The sequence below is a fragment of the Beta vulgaris genome, chromosome 3, assembly GCF_026745355.1.
Source record: "Beta vulgaris subsp. vulgaris cultivar EL10 chromosome 3, EL10.2, whole genome shotgun sequence".
Classification (NCBI taxonomy): Eukaryota; Viridiplantae; Streptophyta; class Magnoliopsida; order Caryophyllales; family Amaranthaceae; genus Beta; species Beta vulgaris.
The window spans coordinates 14,537,577-14,552,619 of record NC_079204.1 but is presented as its reverse complement, the minus strand read 5'-3'; the positions used below and the strand labels follow the sequence as shown (position 1 = coordinate 14,552,619).

Sequence of the window (15,043 nt, the reverse complement as noted above, 5' to 3'; positions counted from 1 at the left end):
ACAATGGTGACACCCATAGAAACTCGTGAGAGTATGGTTCAAAAGGCGAATGAGAATGTGATTTTGACAGAATGGCTATCTGAACGTAATGAAGAGTGCTGAGAAACCAGCAAGTGTTTCGAGGCTTTCCTGGGCTCAACGAGTGGAGGATGCTGAAAAATCCCCTCAGGTAACAGTTCAGGTAAATGATTCTCCGATTGTAACCATAGATTCTGAAGACATACAGGAAGAAGTTGAATATTGGACGTCGGCGGTGTGTTGTTATGTCTTGGGGCCAATCCTCCATTGACAGTTATGGAAGGGTATTTTAAGCGTATATGGGGTAAAATGGGGATTGATAAGATATCAACAATGGGTAAGGGGATCTTTATAGTTCGGTTTAATAATGTTGAAGATAGTTTGAAGATAGTGAATAAGGGATTCCATTTTTTTGATCAAAAACCCTTGATTGTAAAGCTATGGGATCCAGATATGGATGTTGATAAAAACATGGTTAAAATGGTGCCAATATGGGTGAAACTGCCAGGGTTACCATTTAAATATTGGGGAGAAAAAAGTTTGTTTAAGATAGTGGGTCAAATGGGGAAGGTGATAAGAATGGATGATGCAACTCAGGCTAGAGATAGACTGAGCTATGCAAGAGTAATGGTGGAAGTGGTTGTTCAGAGCCAGCTACTTGAAGTAATCCAATTCTGTAATGAACATGGCAGCATAGTTGATCAAAAGGTTGAATACGAATGGAAACCTGTGCAATGTGGCAAATGTTCAGGGTTTGGCCATGACACTGATACTTGTAGGAAAAGTGAGGGGAAGAAGAAATGGGTTAAAAAGACTGATATAGATCAGGAAGGATTTACAATGGTGACAAACCATAAGGTTGCACCTGTAGCTTCTACTATTGACATCCCAGTGCATAATACTTTCATGGTGTTAGATGAACAAGGAGTGGAAGGGGTGGAAGAGCAGGTGACAGAGGATAAAGATGCTGTAGATGTGGCTGAAGGATAGGAAGAAGTAGATGGAGGCAAGGAGAGAAAAGGAAGTAGAGTGACTGGCAAGCAAGTGGAAGCTGATGAACATGGGAATATGGAGAAGAGGGTGACACCCTCTACACCTAATGGATAATATCTTATCATGGAATGTGAGAGGTTTAAACAACAAGACTAAACAAATTGAGGTGAGAAATTTCATCTCCTCTCATAATGTCAAGTTGTTTGGCCTCTTAGAAACAAGGGTGAAAGCCCCTAATCTTGGTTCAGTTTATAACAATGTGTGCTCTGGCTGGTGTTTTTCTCATAATCTTTCATGTCATAAGAATGGTAGGATTCTTATTGGGTGGTGTCCTAACTCATTTACTGTGGATATATTGCAAGTTAATAGCCAATACATTCACTGTAAGATTAGGACTAAGGAAGGGATGGAATTTAAGTGTACTTTTGTTTATGGTTTTAATGATGCTCACAGTAGGGAGATCTTATGGAGTGGGCTCAAGAGGTTGGCTCAACAACCAGAAGAGCCATGGGTCCTCTTAGGGGACTTTAATGCCCTAAGTAATATTGAAAATAGAATAGGGTCAATGGTTAGTATGGCAGAGATAAGACCTATGACTGATTGTAATCTGAGTGATGTGAAATCTTCTGGGAGGTACTTCACATGGAATAACAAGCAGGATGGCCCAAAGATAGTTTTCTCCAGAATAAATAGGGTCATTGCAACTCAGAAATGGTTGGATAGCTTTGAATTGGTTGTTGTTGTCGTTATGCCAGAGGGCAGTTATGACCATACACCTGTTGTTTTACAGGTATACCCTCAGATCCATAAGAAGAAACCATTCAGGTTTCTAAACATGTGGTGCCACCATCAGGCTTTGAGTGACACTGTGCAACAAGTGTGGTCTAATCATGTGCATGGTTGTGTTATGTTTAGGGTGATGCAAAAATTAAAGCAGGTGAAAATAGCTTTAAAGAGTTTGAATAAGGAAGGATTTGGTGATGTTGAGGCTAATGTAATTAAAGCCCAACATGAATTGGTGAAGGTGCAGGAACAAATGCACCAAGAGCTCAATAATGTTGATCTGATTGTTCAGGAAAAGGTAGCACAGGAGACATTGCTGAGAGCAAAAAAAAGTCAGTATTCTTTCTTGCAACAAAAATCTAAGCTGACATGGCTTCAATGTGGAGATGAGAATACAAAAAATTTCTATCAAGCTTTGAAAGATAGAAGATGTCACAATAAAGTTTATTCAATACATGATAGCCATGGTAACTGGGTCAATACCCAGGAACAAGTTGAAGAAGCTTTTATTAGCTATTATATGGAGCTATTCTCTTGCAAAGAACAAAAGCAGCCTGTCTTGCAAGCTCTACTGAATAATGGGTAAAAGTTGAATGATAACCATGTTCAGATCCTCCAGGAGGCTGTCTCACAGGAAGATATCAAGAGAGTGATGTTTAGCATCCCATATGACAAAGCTCCAGGAGCTGATGGTTTCAACAGCAAGTTTTATAAGCACTGCTGTGAATACATTGGTGATGAAGTCACTGAAGCAATTCAAGATTTTTTCAGAACAAGTAAATTGCTTAAAGCAATAAACATAACTACTTTAACCTTGATCCCAAAGGTTAAATGTCCTGAAAGTGTCACTGAATTCAGGCCAATAGCATGCTGCAATACCTTATACAAGTGCATTACAAAGCTGCTTAGTGAGAAACTGAACAAAATCCTTCCTGATATCATATCTGAATCTCAGGGTGCATTTGTGGCTGGTAGGAGCATATTGCATAATGGGCTTATTTGTCAAGATTTAGTGAAAATGCACAATAGGAAAACTGTGAGGCCTAGTTGCATGATGAAGCTTAATTTGAAAAAAAGCCTATGACACTATTAGTTGGGCTTTCTTGAAACAAATGCTGGAAGGTCTAGGGATGCCCAGATTCTATATTGAGATGATTATGACATGTGTCACTACACCTGCTTTCTCAATTATGTTAAATGGGTCCATAACAGGTTTCTTTGGGGCTCAGAGAGGTTTGAGGCAGGGGGATCCAATGTCCCCTCTGCTCTTTGCTTTAGGAATGGATTATTTAGCAAGAATCTTGAGGTTTGTTCATGAACATGATAGGTTCAAATTTCATTCAATGTGTAAGGACTTGAAGATTACTCATCTTTGCTTTGCAGACGACTTATTGCTCTTTTGTAATGGTGACTTCAGGTCAATATACTTTCTACTTCAGGGGTTTCAGATATTTTCAGATGCTTAGCTTCTGGGTTGGAGGTCAATAAGCAAAAATCTGAAATCTACTTTGCAGGGGTGTGTGAGAATGATATGCAAAGAGTGGTGGATGTTAGTGGCTTTGCTAGGGGCCAACTACCTTTCAAGTACCTAGGAGTACCCATTACCACCAAAAAACTACATAAGAGTGACTGTCAAGTCCTTATGAGCAAGATGATAGGAAGAATAAAAGTGTGGAGCTCTCGCAACTATCCTTTGCTGCCAGAACACAGCTCATCAATAGTATACTAATGAGTATACATGTCTAATGGGGGAAACTTTTCATCATTCCTACTGGTGTTCTTAAAGATGTGATTAGTGTATGCAGATGTTTTCTCTGGACTGGCACCTATAATGACACTAAAGCTGGTGCCATTGCTTGGTCTGATCTTTGCAAAACAAAAAAACTGGAGGATTAGCTTTGAGGGATGTATTGAAATGGAACACAGCAGCAGTTAGCAAGCTTGCCTGGAGTATTGCACAGAAGAAAGATAATCTATGGGTTAAGTGGGTGAATAGCATTTACATCAAAGACTCCAACTGGAGAGAGTATGTTGTCCCTAACAATGTTAGCTGGACATGGAAGAGCATATGTAAGGCTAAAAGTGAGCTAAGCAATTGGTTGGGGAATGACCTTTGGCTTAATTCTAATGTTTTTCAGCATAAAGAAGCACTATGTGAACACTTCAGGGCAAGCTACAGCTCAACAATGGGCCTCTAGTGTTTGGAATAGATACAACGTTCCAAAACACAGGTTTATCTTATGGCTTGCAGTTCAGGATAGATTGAAAACTCGTGAAAGACTGTCCAGAATTGGGGTTAGTGATTCTGATAGGTGCCTACTGTGCCAACAACACTCAGAAAACATGGATCATCTCTTCTTTAGTTGCCACTTCAGTGCTCATTGTATAAGAGCTGTGTTGAGCTGGCTGAATATTACATGGAATGGCAGGGGGATCTTGCAATTATATAGAAGAATCAGAGGCCATTATGCAGGGACTAAGTTCAGAAAACATGTTATTTTGGCTGTAATAGTTGATGTGGTCTATTTGATCTGGAAAAACGGAAACAGTGCTTATTGGGATGATGTAATTCACACTATTGCTTATACTGTTAAAAATGTGAAAAGCATAGTTAAGGCTCGTATCAGTCAGATTATGAGTAGTAAAGTGAGTCATAGTGATCAGGAGTAGTTTGCAAGCTTGTGAATGCTGGGTGTGTCCAGTAGAGTGCTTGGTTATGTAGAGTGATGTTCTCATAACCTATAGGTGTATGTGTTGTTTGGGCTTAATATTACTTTAATTACCAAAAAAAAAATGCACTCATATTAATTAATTATAGTGAATGTTTTAGATAAACTTTTTGAGACTATATAAAGAATAGGTTTGGTAAATGCTAGAATCAGGATCTCATTGTTTAGGGCTCGATCAGTATTACTGTAATTTCTGTTTTTTTAATTTTTTGATTTTCAAAGTCATATGGTATATGTCTTATAATGAATAAAAAATTAGTCAAATTTATTGGGAACATGATGATTTTGAGAACTGACAACTGAAAAGTGAAAATCACTTTTCTTGTTTTCAGGTTTTGGTTTTTAGTTTTCAATAAAACTGAAAACTGAAAACAAAAAATGATAACGAACGGACCCTTACTTTTGCATTATCTATTTACTTTAGATATCAAAGCTTATGTATGTCATCCATAAGGGCGTAATATAGGTTGTACGTACGTTGCCTGATATTTCTATTACGTTTTTAACAAGAAAAAAGGATTTCTTTCATAATGGATAGGCAAACGGTATTTACAATCAATTCCTGAAAAATCCAGAATTTCAATACAAGTACATAATACCTTAGAACTAGGTACATAACAGATTCGATTTAAAACAACCTTAATAAAAAACTTTGTCTGAAGCAATACAATAATATATATGTGAGTTTGCTCTGAGTCAACTTACCGCTGATGCATAGTCGTTTGGCAGAAAATACTTATGTGGTCTTCTAAATTCTTACAGAGAATAAATATTGTTAGATCTTCCTCCTTCTTTAAAGGAACTTAAAAAGATATTGAACACACTGGAGTAAATACCATCTTAAGGATGAGATATACTTATTGGAAGCAATTAAAGGAGTTTTTGGGGCTTACCAATAATAAGAACACTAGTGGAAGCCCCCTACAAAGATTTACAATTGAGGCCAAGAAAAAAAAAAAAGAGAACGAGAAAGAAAGGTGAAGAATAAAGGAAGAACCTTCAAAAAAGCAGAAAAAACCTAGTGATGGAGGCTAAGAATAAAACCTCTCAAGGAGAAACCCTAGAGAGAACGAGAAAACCCTCCCAAAGAGAAACACTAGAGGGAACTATTAAAATTAATTCATATCCCAATTAAACACTCTCATATAATGTATCATCTTTGGCGATTAATCAACAATTCAACGTGCTTTTCTTGCGTATTCGTGATAAGCGAACATGGATTGTTATACAATTGTTATGGTATAACCATTACGCTTATGAAGTGTGCGTGTGCATGTGCATGTGTGTCTTGTGTCTACACCCCTACCCGCATATTCTTGTTTTAGCATTTACAAACCAAACACTTGATAGTTTGTGGAAAGATGAGGGGAACTCCTAGCTACCCCCAAGCACTACAGTTGGGAGGATTTGACCTTGTGACCTCAAGGCTACAAGGTTAATCCCTAGCCAGTAAACCAACTACACCAAGCAAGTTTGATATGTATATTTATAATGTATTCGATGCTTTTTCTATTGAGTTTTGGTCACAAATGATTGGGCTGGCTCTAATACAATTCGCATGGTGTGACATTTATAACCAATAATTTTCAATCTATAATACTTCCTCCGTGTTTTTTACTTGCAACACTTTTATAAAAGGGAATAAATAATTAATTACTCGCAATTCTTTCTACTTTTGCTTTTCCTTTCTCTCTATCTTTGTCCATCCACATGGAGGATGGCTCTTTTTTTTCCTCTCTACATCTCTTCTACCCAAATTTTGCATTTTATTTGATGAGAAAAAAAGTGTTGCAAGTTAAAAAAACGGAGGAAGTAATTCCATTATGTTCGTCCCTAAAACAAGTAACCCTTTAATCCCGGCCCTAAATAAACATTTCATCTATTTTTTCACGGTCTCCAAATAAGATCTTTTACCACTTACATCTTTAGTTATATTTTTATGGAAAACTAAAAAAAGAAAAGAGATTAGACGAGTTGTATGATGTTTTACATAGAATATTTTAATTATTTTGGATTCCACTAAAAAAATACTGGAGTCAGAATTTAAAAAATCACAAGAAAATATTAAATATAAGAAAATATTAAATATAAGCATTAAATCTAATATCATATCAATGAGTAGATTTTTTTATTATATTCCAAAATGGACAATGCAAGGCTTGACTTAAAAAAAAAAAGCAAATTAAATAAAAAAAAACTAATATGAACCCAGTGCACACTAATTAGTGTGCACCCGATCCATATCACGTGAGTTTATGATAGTGTATATTGATATGATATAGTGTATGTTAAAATGATATAGTGTATGTTAAAATGATATAGTGTATGTTACAGTGATATAGTGTATGTTAAAATGATATAGTGTATGTTACAGTGATATAATGTATTAAAGTGATATAGTGTATGTTATAATGATATAGTGTATGTTAAAGTGATATAGTGTATGTTAAAGTGATATAGTGTATGTTACAATGATATATTGTATGTTACAATGATATAGTGTATGTTACAATGATATAGCGTGTGTTAAAGTGATATAGTGTGTGTTAAAATGATATAGTGTATGTTAAAGTAATATAGTGTATGTTAAAAGTGATATAATATAGGGTGTGTTAAAGTGATATAGTGTATGTTATAATGATATAGTGTATGTTAAAATGATATAGTGTATGTTAAAGTGATATAACGGGTCATGTGCTTGGACCTGGTCCATACTATTTTTAGTGTGAACCGGGTCCACGCAAGTCGGATTGTTAAATAAAACGAGAAGCTTATTCCATAAGGAGTGGATTGTAGAAGACTCCAAGATTCAAGTAGACTACAGATGGTAGTACACACTAGCTCATAGGCATAGAGATCGATGACGCTGCTAGCTAGGCTGAAAATGCTCTTCCCTGCAAGAAAACACTACCCCAATCAAAAGGACGTTGATCGTAGCAATCAAGGTTCACCCCATAGCTAACTCCAAGGATATCGCAGTAATGCTTGTAATATCCGATTCGATCTTCGACTCGAGGATCTGGCCTTGGGATGTTGCATTTGAGACCACCATTGATTATATTTATGGTTACCCCGAATCCAGGCAATCGATTTGCGGTGATATCTTGTGGTGTCGGTACCCATTGCTCGGTCACGACGGCATGACAAGATGGTTTTGGTGCTTTAGGTGTCATCCAGAACCAAAGGGCGGTCTTAAATGCAATAATCGGTTCATTTTCTACTACATCTGGGTTAGAAAGAAGCGGCAACTTCAGTGCATCTCCTGCTTGCCCATAATTGTAGTTGCTGCGTGATTTGACCGAAGAAACAACACGTAAATTAGTTTTGGGGTGTAATGTTCGTTAGGTTTATAGAAGTTTGTACATAATCCAAAAACAATATCTAGTAGTAATCAGTGCATAGATCTACCGAAACCAAATTGTATTTGGTGACTTGATGTAGTGGTGAGGTTTGTATCTCAACGTGTCAAAATAAAGTTATCTCTATTATATAAGGGAAGGGCGAGCAATGGTGTCCTCTTTTGAAATGTCTATTGTGCCCCCCTTCCCTTTCTAAATTACAAAAGGAATATCAAAATCAAAATCGATACTCAAAGTACTATACTTAATTCAAAAATCAACTAAAAAATTATAATATTAGAAATCATAAATAAATTTAATAAAATTTATATTTTGTTCATAGAATTTAACTTTGAAAGTAAAAAAAAAAAAACAAAAAGAATGGTGAAGACTTAAGTGACGGAAACTAAATAAATCAAATTTTGCAACTAAAAACAATTATACTTCGTATGTCTAATGTTCAAATTTTGACTCTTATGCCGAAGCAAATCGAGTTTCCGTTTCGAAAAAATTCAAGCACGCATCGCGTGCAAAAAATTCTAGTGATATATTATTTAAAGGGCATTTCTCCTTACCTTTTTCTCCACTCTCATACCCCACTAAACATGCTTTGGAAATAGGATTTTCTTACCTTTTTCTCCACTCTCAAAGGGCATTTCTCCTTACCAATAAAAAAAAAAATCAGTATATGATTTCAAACAATATATGTGGATTCATATTATATAAAGTTATGATATATTGAAGGGTTAGACCAATCGACCCATTACCTCATAATACACATTCACGTGGTTTGGGGAGCCCATTGATAATTTAAGTCCTGTAGACATACACTAGCACAAAATCTCCTATTCGTAGATTTGTGTATGCTCTTACGTAGTTAGATACAGAATTATCTATTATTCAAACAAAAAATAAGATAGTAGATCTTTTTTGCCCCTTATCATCCTGGAGGAAAATTATACTATCAAAAGTAAAAAAGCAAAATGCATGCATCATAAAAGTTGGCTGAGTTTGGAAAGGAGTTTTGGATCATAGAAAAACCTACTATGAAAGCTGCATAGGTCCACGGCCATAATACTTCTTGCCAGGAACACAAGGCCATTCATTTGACACAACACAGTAAATCAGTAATCGTTTGTGGTTTGTTCTTTCTTGAAGCAATACCCCCATGCATATGGTCCATCGGGTGCATCCGGCCATCCGCCTATATATTAGATAAGTTCCATAAAATTCAAGTGAAGAGAACGCGTAATAACTACTAATAAGTATATCAGTATATTATTAATCAGTAAAAAGAAAACAAAATAGAACAAACTAACCAGTGGTTTCATGAGAAGTCTGGGCGAAGAAAGCAGCAAGTTCCCTTTTCCTAGTTTCGAGATCACCGGTATTAGCAAACTCAGGAAATGAAGTAGCAGCAGTAATGAAATCATAGTAAGTGTAGAACCCGTGAGCAGGGCACACAGGATCATTACGATGCAGAAGCATTTCTTCGAACACGGCTTCGGACAATATATCGGTGATAGGACTGGGTGGCATAGGAGGTGGAGGAGGCGGAGGAGGTGTAGGAGGTGAAGGTTGAGGACATTGGCTTTGGCAGTTACCTTTACCGCAATAAGCATCAGTGGTGCCACACCACCCACTAGGCCACTAGTGCTGCAACAATATCCCTGCGTGCAGTTCAGCTTGAACTCCACTTGTGAACCACATTGTTGTGCTTCACTTTGGTCTAGCAAGAAGACTAGAGAAAAAAGTAGTACTAACTTAGCTTCTATTTTCATATTTTTCTTGCTGCTTTTTAACTAGTGAGTTTCTTTTCTTGTGCTTATTAGCTAGGAATTGGTGTTGCTATCTATATAGGTCTTGTGGATTAAAATTACTAGTGACTATTGTTATGATTAATGATTAAGATTTCATGACTTTTAACCACTGTCACATTTTAAATATTATCTAGGGGGCCGACACCCACGTTTTTTACTATTTACCGGCATGCCCACGTTTTTTGTTCATAATGATGTGTTGATGTTACCATTTATTTTTGTTTAATAGAATTTTATTTTTAATTTTAATTTTTTAGAATTGATAAATTAGAGATTTCAATTAATTTCAGAAATTTGGCTACGAAGATTAAAATATTAAATAATAATTGAAAGTTGGTATGGTTGCGGCCTTGCGGGTGAAATGACCAAAATTTATATTATTCTAGTATGATATATAATCCAATTATCAAATGTTGCATCTAAAAATAAAGAGATAATATTTGACTCATCAATGTTTTGTTTACCAAATATATTAGAGAACTTAACCAATTAATCTTCTAAAATTGATTAAAATCTCTAATTTATAACTAATTGTTTAGTAACCAAAGATGCTTAGATATTCGCCTCAAAAAAAACATGCTTAGATATTGTTCATATTTCGAAACAAAGAAGCAACTTTTGTTCTGTAATTTGTCAGTCCTAAATCATCAGAACAATCTGAACAATTATTTGGGTTGTTGATATGCAATTTTTAAAAGAAAACAAATATATAAAGTGGATATTCTTTTCTCAACACTCTTAGACTATAGTTGACATGCAATTTGTGATTTGAGCTGTTGTGTAGCTAAACTAATTTCAAACAACTATTACTGATTTACTGAACCCATTTGGATTATTATACCAGGTTAAATTTATGATGTATGAAGGGGAGTCGCGTCATTGAAATTTGGCAGTATAGATTTAGATCAATTTTCGTTGAGAAAACAGTATGTATAGACTATAGTGCACACACTTTTTGTCTTTTTTGATAGCTAGGCCAATGGATGCGTGGATTCGAGGTTTTTGGTAAAGAACATGGGCTACTTCGGGTTTTATTTTTATATTTTTTTTACATCGGGTAAAGAACAGATTGGAAGCTACATGCTAATAAAAGGAATACAAGAAACACGAATAAGCATAGCAAGATCATGAGCGATGGAGAACTTGTTCCTCAGCCACTTTGGTGACACAACACCAGCACACTGTTGTAGTGGGAGCGCGAATGTCTTCGAGTGTCCATTGGATGTGTAAGTTATATTGACTATCAATCTAAAAATAATATCAAACAATAATAGAATATCAAATAATAAAGTAGGAAAGAACACACCTGAAATTTTACGTAGAAACCCAAGAACTGGGAGAAAAACCACGAATCTGCACTAGAATCGATGAATATTCAAGAAAGATTACAAAAGCACTCAAGAACTCTCTCTACAGCTTTTTCTCTCTCAAATATGTGTTTAGAGATGATGAATACAATAATCGTAATTAGGGCACCTATTTGTACCCTCATTAAACAAAAGAAAACCCGGAAAATCGAAAACCCGCAGCTCGACATCCCGCAGGCGCAGGGTCCTAGCCCGCGGGCGGACAAAACACTGATGAAACTCGTCAGTTTCGTCAGTTCTTCGTAAAACCGTCATGACTTTCTCGTTTCTCACTGGAATTGGTAATATGACCTATCATTGGAAAGCTCTCGGAACAAGCTATCTCCTCCACTTTGAATCACCTCAAAATCATTTATAGATTGAAAGATATGTCCATTCAAAGTCAGCCTTATGTCCCAAATGACGTTTTCCTTCTACGCAACCTCATCTCCACACCCATACACGTCCATGAGCTTCATATACTACCATATACCCAACAATCTCCCACTTGGAGATAGGTGTAAGTGAAGAAAACTTCATACCTTCATCATCCTCTCATTCATCATCCTACACACAACTCCCACTGCAAAAGCAATCTCAAGTCGTGTCCAAATCATGTCATACCTCAAGCATTCCATGAAATCACATCTCCTCTACACCAAGAAAACTGACATAGAACTTTGCACCAACTCCAATACAAAAGATATCAAAGTCTACACCGATTTTGATTCTTAATCCGATGTAGCAAGTTGGGCTACAGATATCAAGCTTTTCTTCAACTTTGGGATAAACTTGACGTTCTTCAACTCCAACAAGCCACCATGAGTGAGTTTCACACTCACATCACCTTTCTCCATGACTTCCACTACCTTGCCATCCGCAAGATAGACCTTTTCAAGTTTTCCGGGTTTGAAATTCCGAAACAACTCCTTGCATGGTGAGGAATGATGAGAAGAACCCGAATCCAAGACCCATGATCCCGAGCACCCAACCAACTCTTCCTGATCATCCATGCTTACCATCAAAGCATCAGAATCGTACTCAGAAATCAAGTTAGTTGATGCTTCTTCTTCATCATCACTTTCTTGAACCTTCTTCTTCCCTTTCCCATTCACTTTCTTAGGACAATCTCTCTTTAAATGTCCTTCATTACCACACCCCCAACAAGTAACACTAGCCCTGCCTTTGACTTACTCCGGTCCCCCTTTGACTCCGATTTTCCCTGAAAGTTCCTGCCTTTTCCCCTCCCTCTACCTTCTACACTGTATGCTCCAGATGATTCTCCACTCTCCTTCCTTCGAATGCTCTCACTCAAAATCAGATCACGGACATCATAAACCAATTTATCTTTACCAGAGGAATTACTAACAACAGTTACAACAGTTTCCCAAGCAGTAGGTAAAGAGGACAACAAAATTAGGGCTTTCACTTCATCCTCAAAGATAATATTAACCGAAGATAACTGACTTATTAATGAATTAAATTCATTAATATGTTCAGCAGCAGAACTACCATTATTCATCTCTAAATCAAATAAACGGCGCATCAGATATACCTTATTCATTGCAGAGGGCTTTTCATACATATCTGACAGTGCTTTGATCTATCCAGCCGTTGTTTTGATATCCTTGACATTGAACGCCACAGTACGAGCCAATGTCAAACACACCACCGCTAGTGCCTGCCTATCCAGTACCTTCCACTTAGCCTCCTCAATCTCAGTAGGCTTTTCAGACAAAGGTTGATACAGATTTTTCTGATATAAGATGTCTTCTATTTGCATCTTCCAATATCCAAAATCTGTCCCATCAAACTTCACAATTCTAATCTTTGAATCCTCCATTATTAATTATTCTAGATCTAGACAATAATCAAACCTAGCTCTTGATACCACTTGTAAGTTCTATTGACTATCAATCTAAGAATAATATCAAACAATAAAAGAATATCAAATAATAAAGTAGGAAAGAACACACTAGAAATTTTTCGTGGAAACCCAAGAACTGGGAGAAAAACCACGAATCTGTACTAGCAATCGATGAATATTCAAGAAAGATTATTACAAAAGCACTCAAGAACTCTCTCTACAGCTTTTTCTCTCTCAAATATGTGTTTAGAGATGATGAATACAATAATCGTAATTAGAGCACCTATTTATACCCTCATTAAAAAAAAAGAAAACCCGAAAAATATAAACCCGCAGCTCGACATCCCGCGGGAGCAGGGTCCTATCCCGCGGGCGGACAGAACACTGATGAAACTCGTCAGTTTCGTCAGTTCTTCGTAAAACCGTCATAACTTTCTCGTTTCTCACCGGAATTGGACATATGACCTATCATTGGAAAGCTCTCGGAACAAGCTATCACCTGCACTTTGAATCACCTCAAAATCATTTATAGATTGAAAGATATGTCCATTCAAAGTTAGCCTTATGTCCCAAATGACGTTTTCCTTCTACGCAACCTCATCTCCACACCCATACACCTCCATGAGCTTCATATACTACCATATACCCAACAGGATGGACATCTTCTGTAGCGTTGGTGAGCGGAGATAGCGCACTAGTACTTCGGAGTCGGTGTGGATGGAGATACTGTCATAACCTTGGCGTAGTGCCCAGATTAGAGAGTGGAGACATGCAGGAACATATAGATGCATATAGCGGAATTTCAGGAAACAATCTCCTAACATCTATTATAGGATTTTAAACATAATCAAACACATGAATCATTCAATAGGGATTAAATATCAATCCTTTTTAGTGTGAATTTCCTGTTGTATGCAAACTTTGAAGAGCCCCAAATGTTGCTCCTCTAATCAGTCCACGAGCACCAGTTGAATACCAAAGTTTGTTAGAACGGAAGAGATGAAATCTCTTGCTTTTAAGTGGTATAAGCACCAGTTTAGAGGGAATACTTTAGGGTTTCACTTTCTCTTTCTAGCGAAAAGAAACTGATTAATGAAATTGATCACCTAAATCATAATATTATATCGTATATATAATAGAAGAGTCATATGTTAGTTAGGAGAACTAACTCTCCTCCTATTCCCCTTTGGACCAGCCCAAATCCTAATCCTAAATGAATTTGGATTGCTTTGTCCAACTTGTGTTATAATGTGTGACCTGATAGGATTAATCTATTTTAGTTACAAGCCAAATCCATATTATCCTATTAATTATATTTATTCTCTAGCAAGAAAATACGATTACTAAAATAATAACTTTATTATCTTCCTAATATAACTCCTATTTATATAAAGTAATTGTCGGGATGATTAATGATATATTCCTTCAATCTCCCACTTGTTCAAAGACAAGAGCGCAATGTTAAATTCCTTAAGTCACTTAATGTCAAATTTGATAACACGATGTTATTCTCAAATTTATGTTCCTTGATCTTTGAGTTCGAACTACTCAAATAAGGATTAACTCTTTAATCCTATTCCGCATGGCCATGCAATTTTCCAGTTCTCGCTCATCAAGAGACACATACATCATTCCTATTAAATTATTAGGACTTATCCACTCTTGTATGACCATAACTCCCACTCAATTCTTAGCCCATCTGATCACTACCTTTATAACCTTCTTTTACAACACGACGTTTAATAGTGTGAAAGTTAAACTAAATATATATATTGTGGTTATTAAGACATACTCTTGTCTAAGAAATCCACTAATCATAGTACTTTGATTCTACTTTTAGAATCTAATTAGGTCAAGTCTCAATTTATCATATATACATCCATATAATCAATTAGACAACACTATATATGTCTCCATAGTACATGGAAATATGCTATCAATTAATTATATACTAGTCTTTTAAATAAATCACTTATACCCAATTTAGTGATTTAGAATAGGGACTTTAAATAAATTGTGACTTATGTTCACTTTATAGGGTTCAATTATCAAAATATTTTCGATAATCCTATTTGAAAACACAAATTATTTAAACATTTAATTTAATACTAAACCAAACAATTATATAAGAAACAAATTTTTATTGATA

General features: G+C 36.1%; 2 protein-coding genes and 1 pseudogene across 2 annotated transcripts; 2 read left to right on the top strand and 1 right to left on the bottom strand.

The window, feature by feature from the left end:
- The first annotated feature begins 294 nt into the window (after positions 1-294).
- Positions 295-1,008, top strand: LOC130590763 (uncharacterized). Its single transcript, XM_057393306.1, has one exon. It carries the CDS (start codon positions 295-297, stop codon positions 1,006-1,008), a length of 714 nt encoding a protein of 237 aa, XP_057249289.1.
- Positions 1,009-1,117: 109 nt separating this feature from the next.
- LOC125495509 (uncharacterized) lies at positions 1,118-2,380 on the top strand. The gene has a single exon (XM_048640250.1). It carries the CDS (start codon positions 1,118-1,120, stop codon positions 2,378-2,380), a length of 1,263 nt encoding a protein of 420 aa, XP_048496207.1.
- Positions 2,381-7,259: 4,879 nt separating this feature from the next.
- On the bottom strand, positions 7,260-9,718 carry LOC125495831 (endochitinase-like; annotated as a pseudogene).
- Between the last annotated feature and the right edge of the window lie 5,325 nt (positions 9,719-15,043).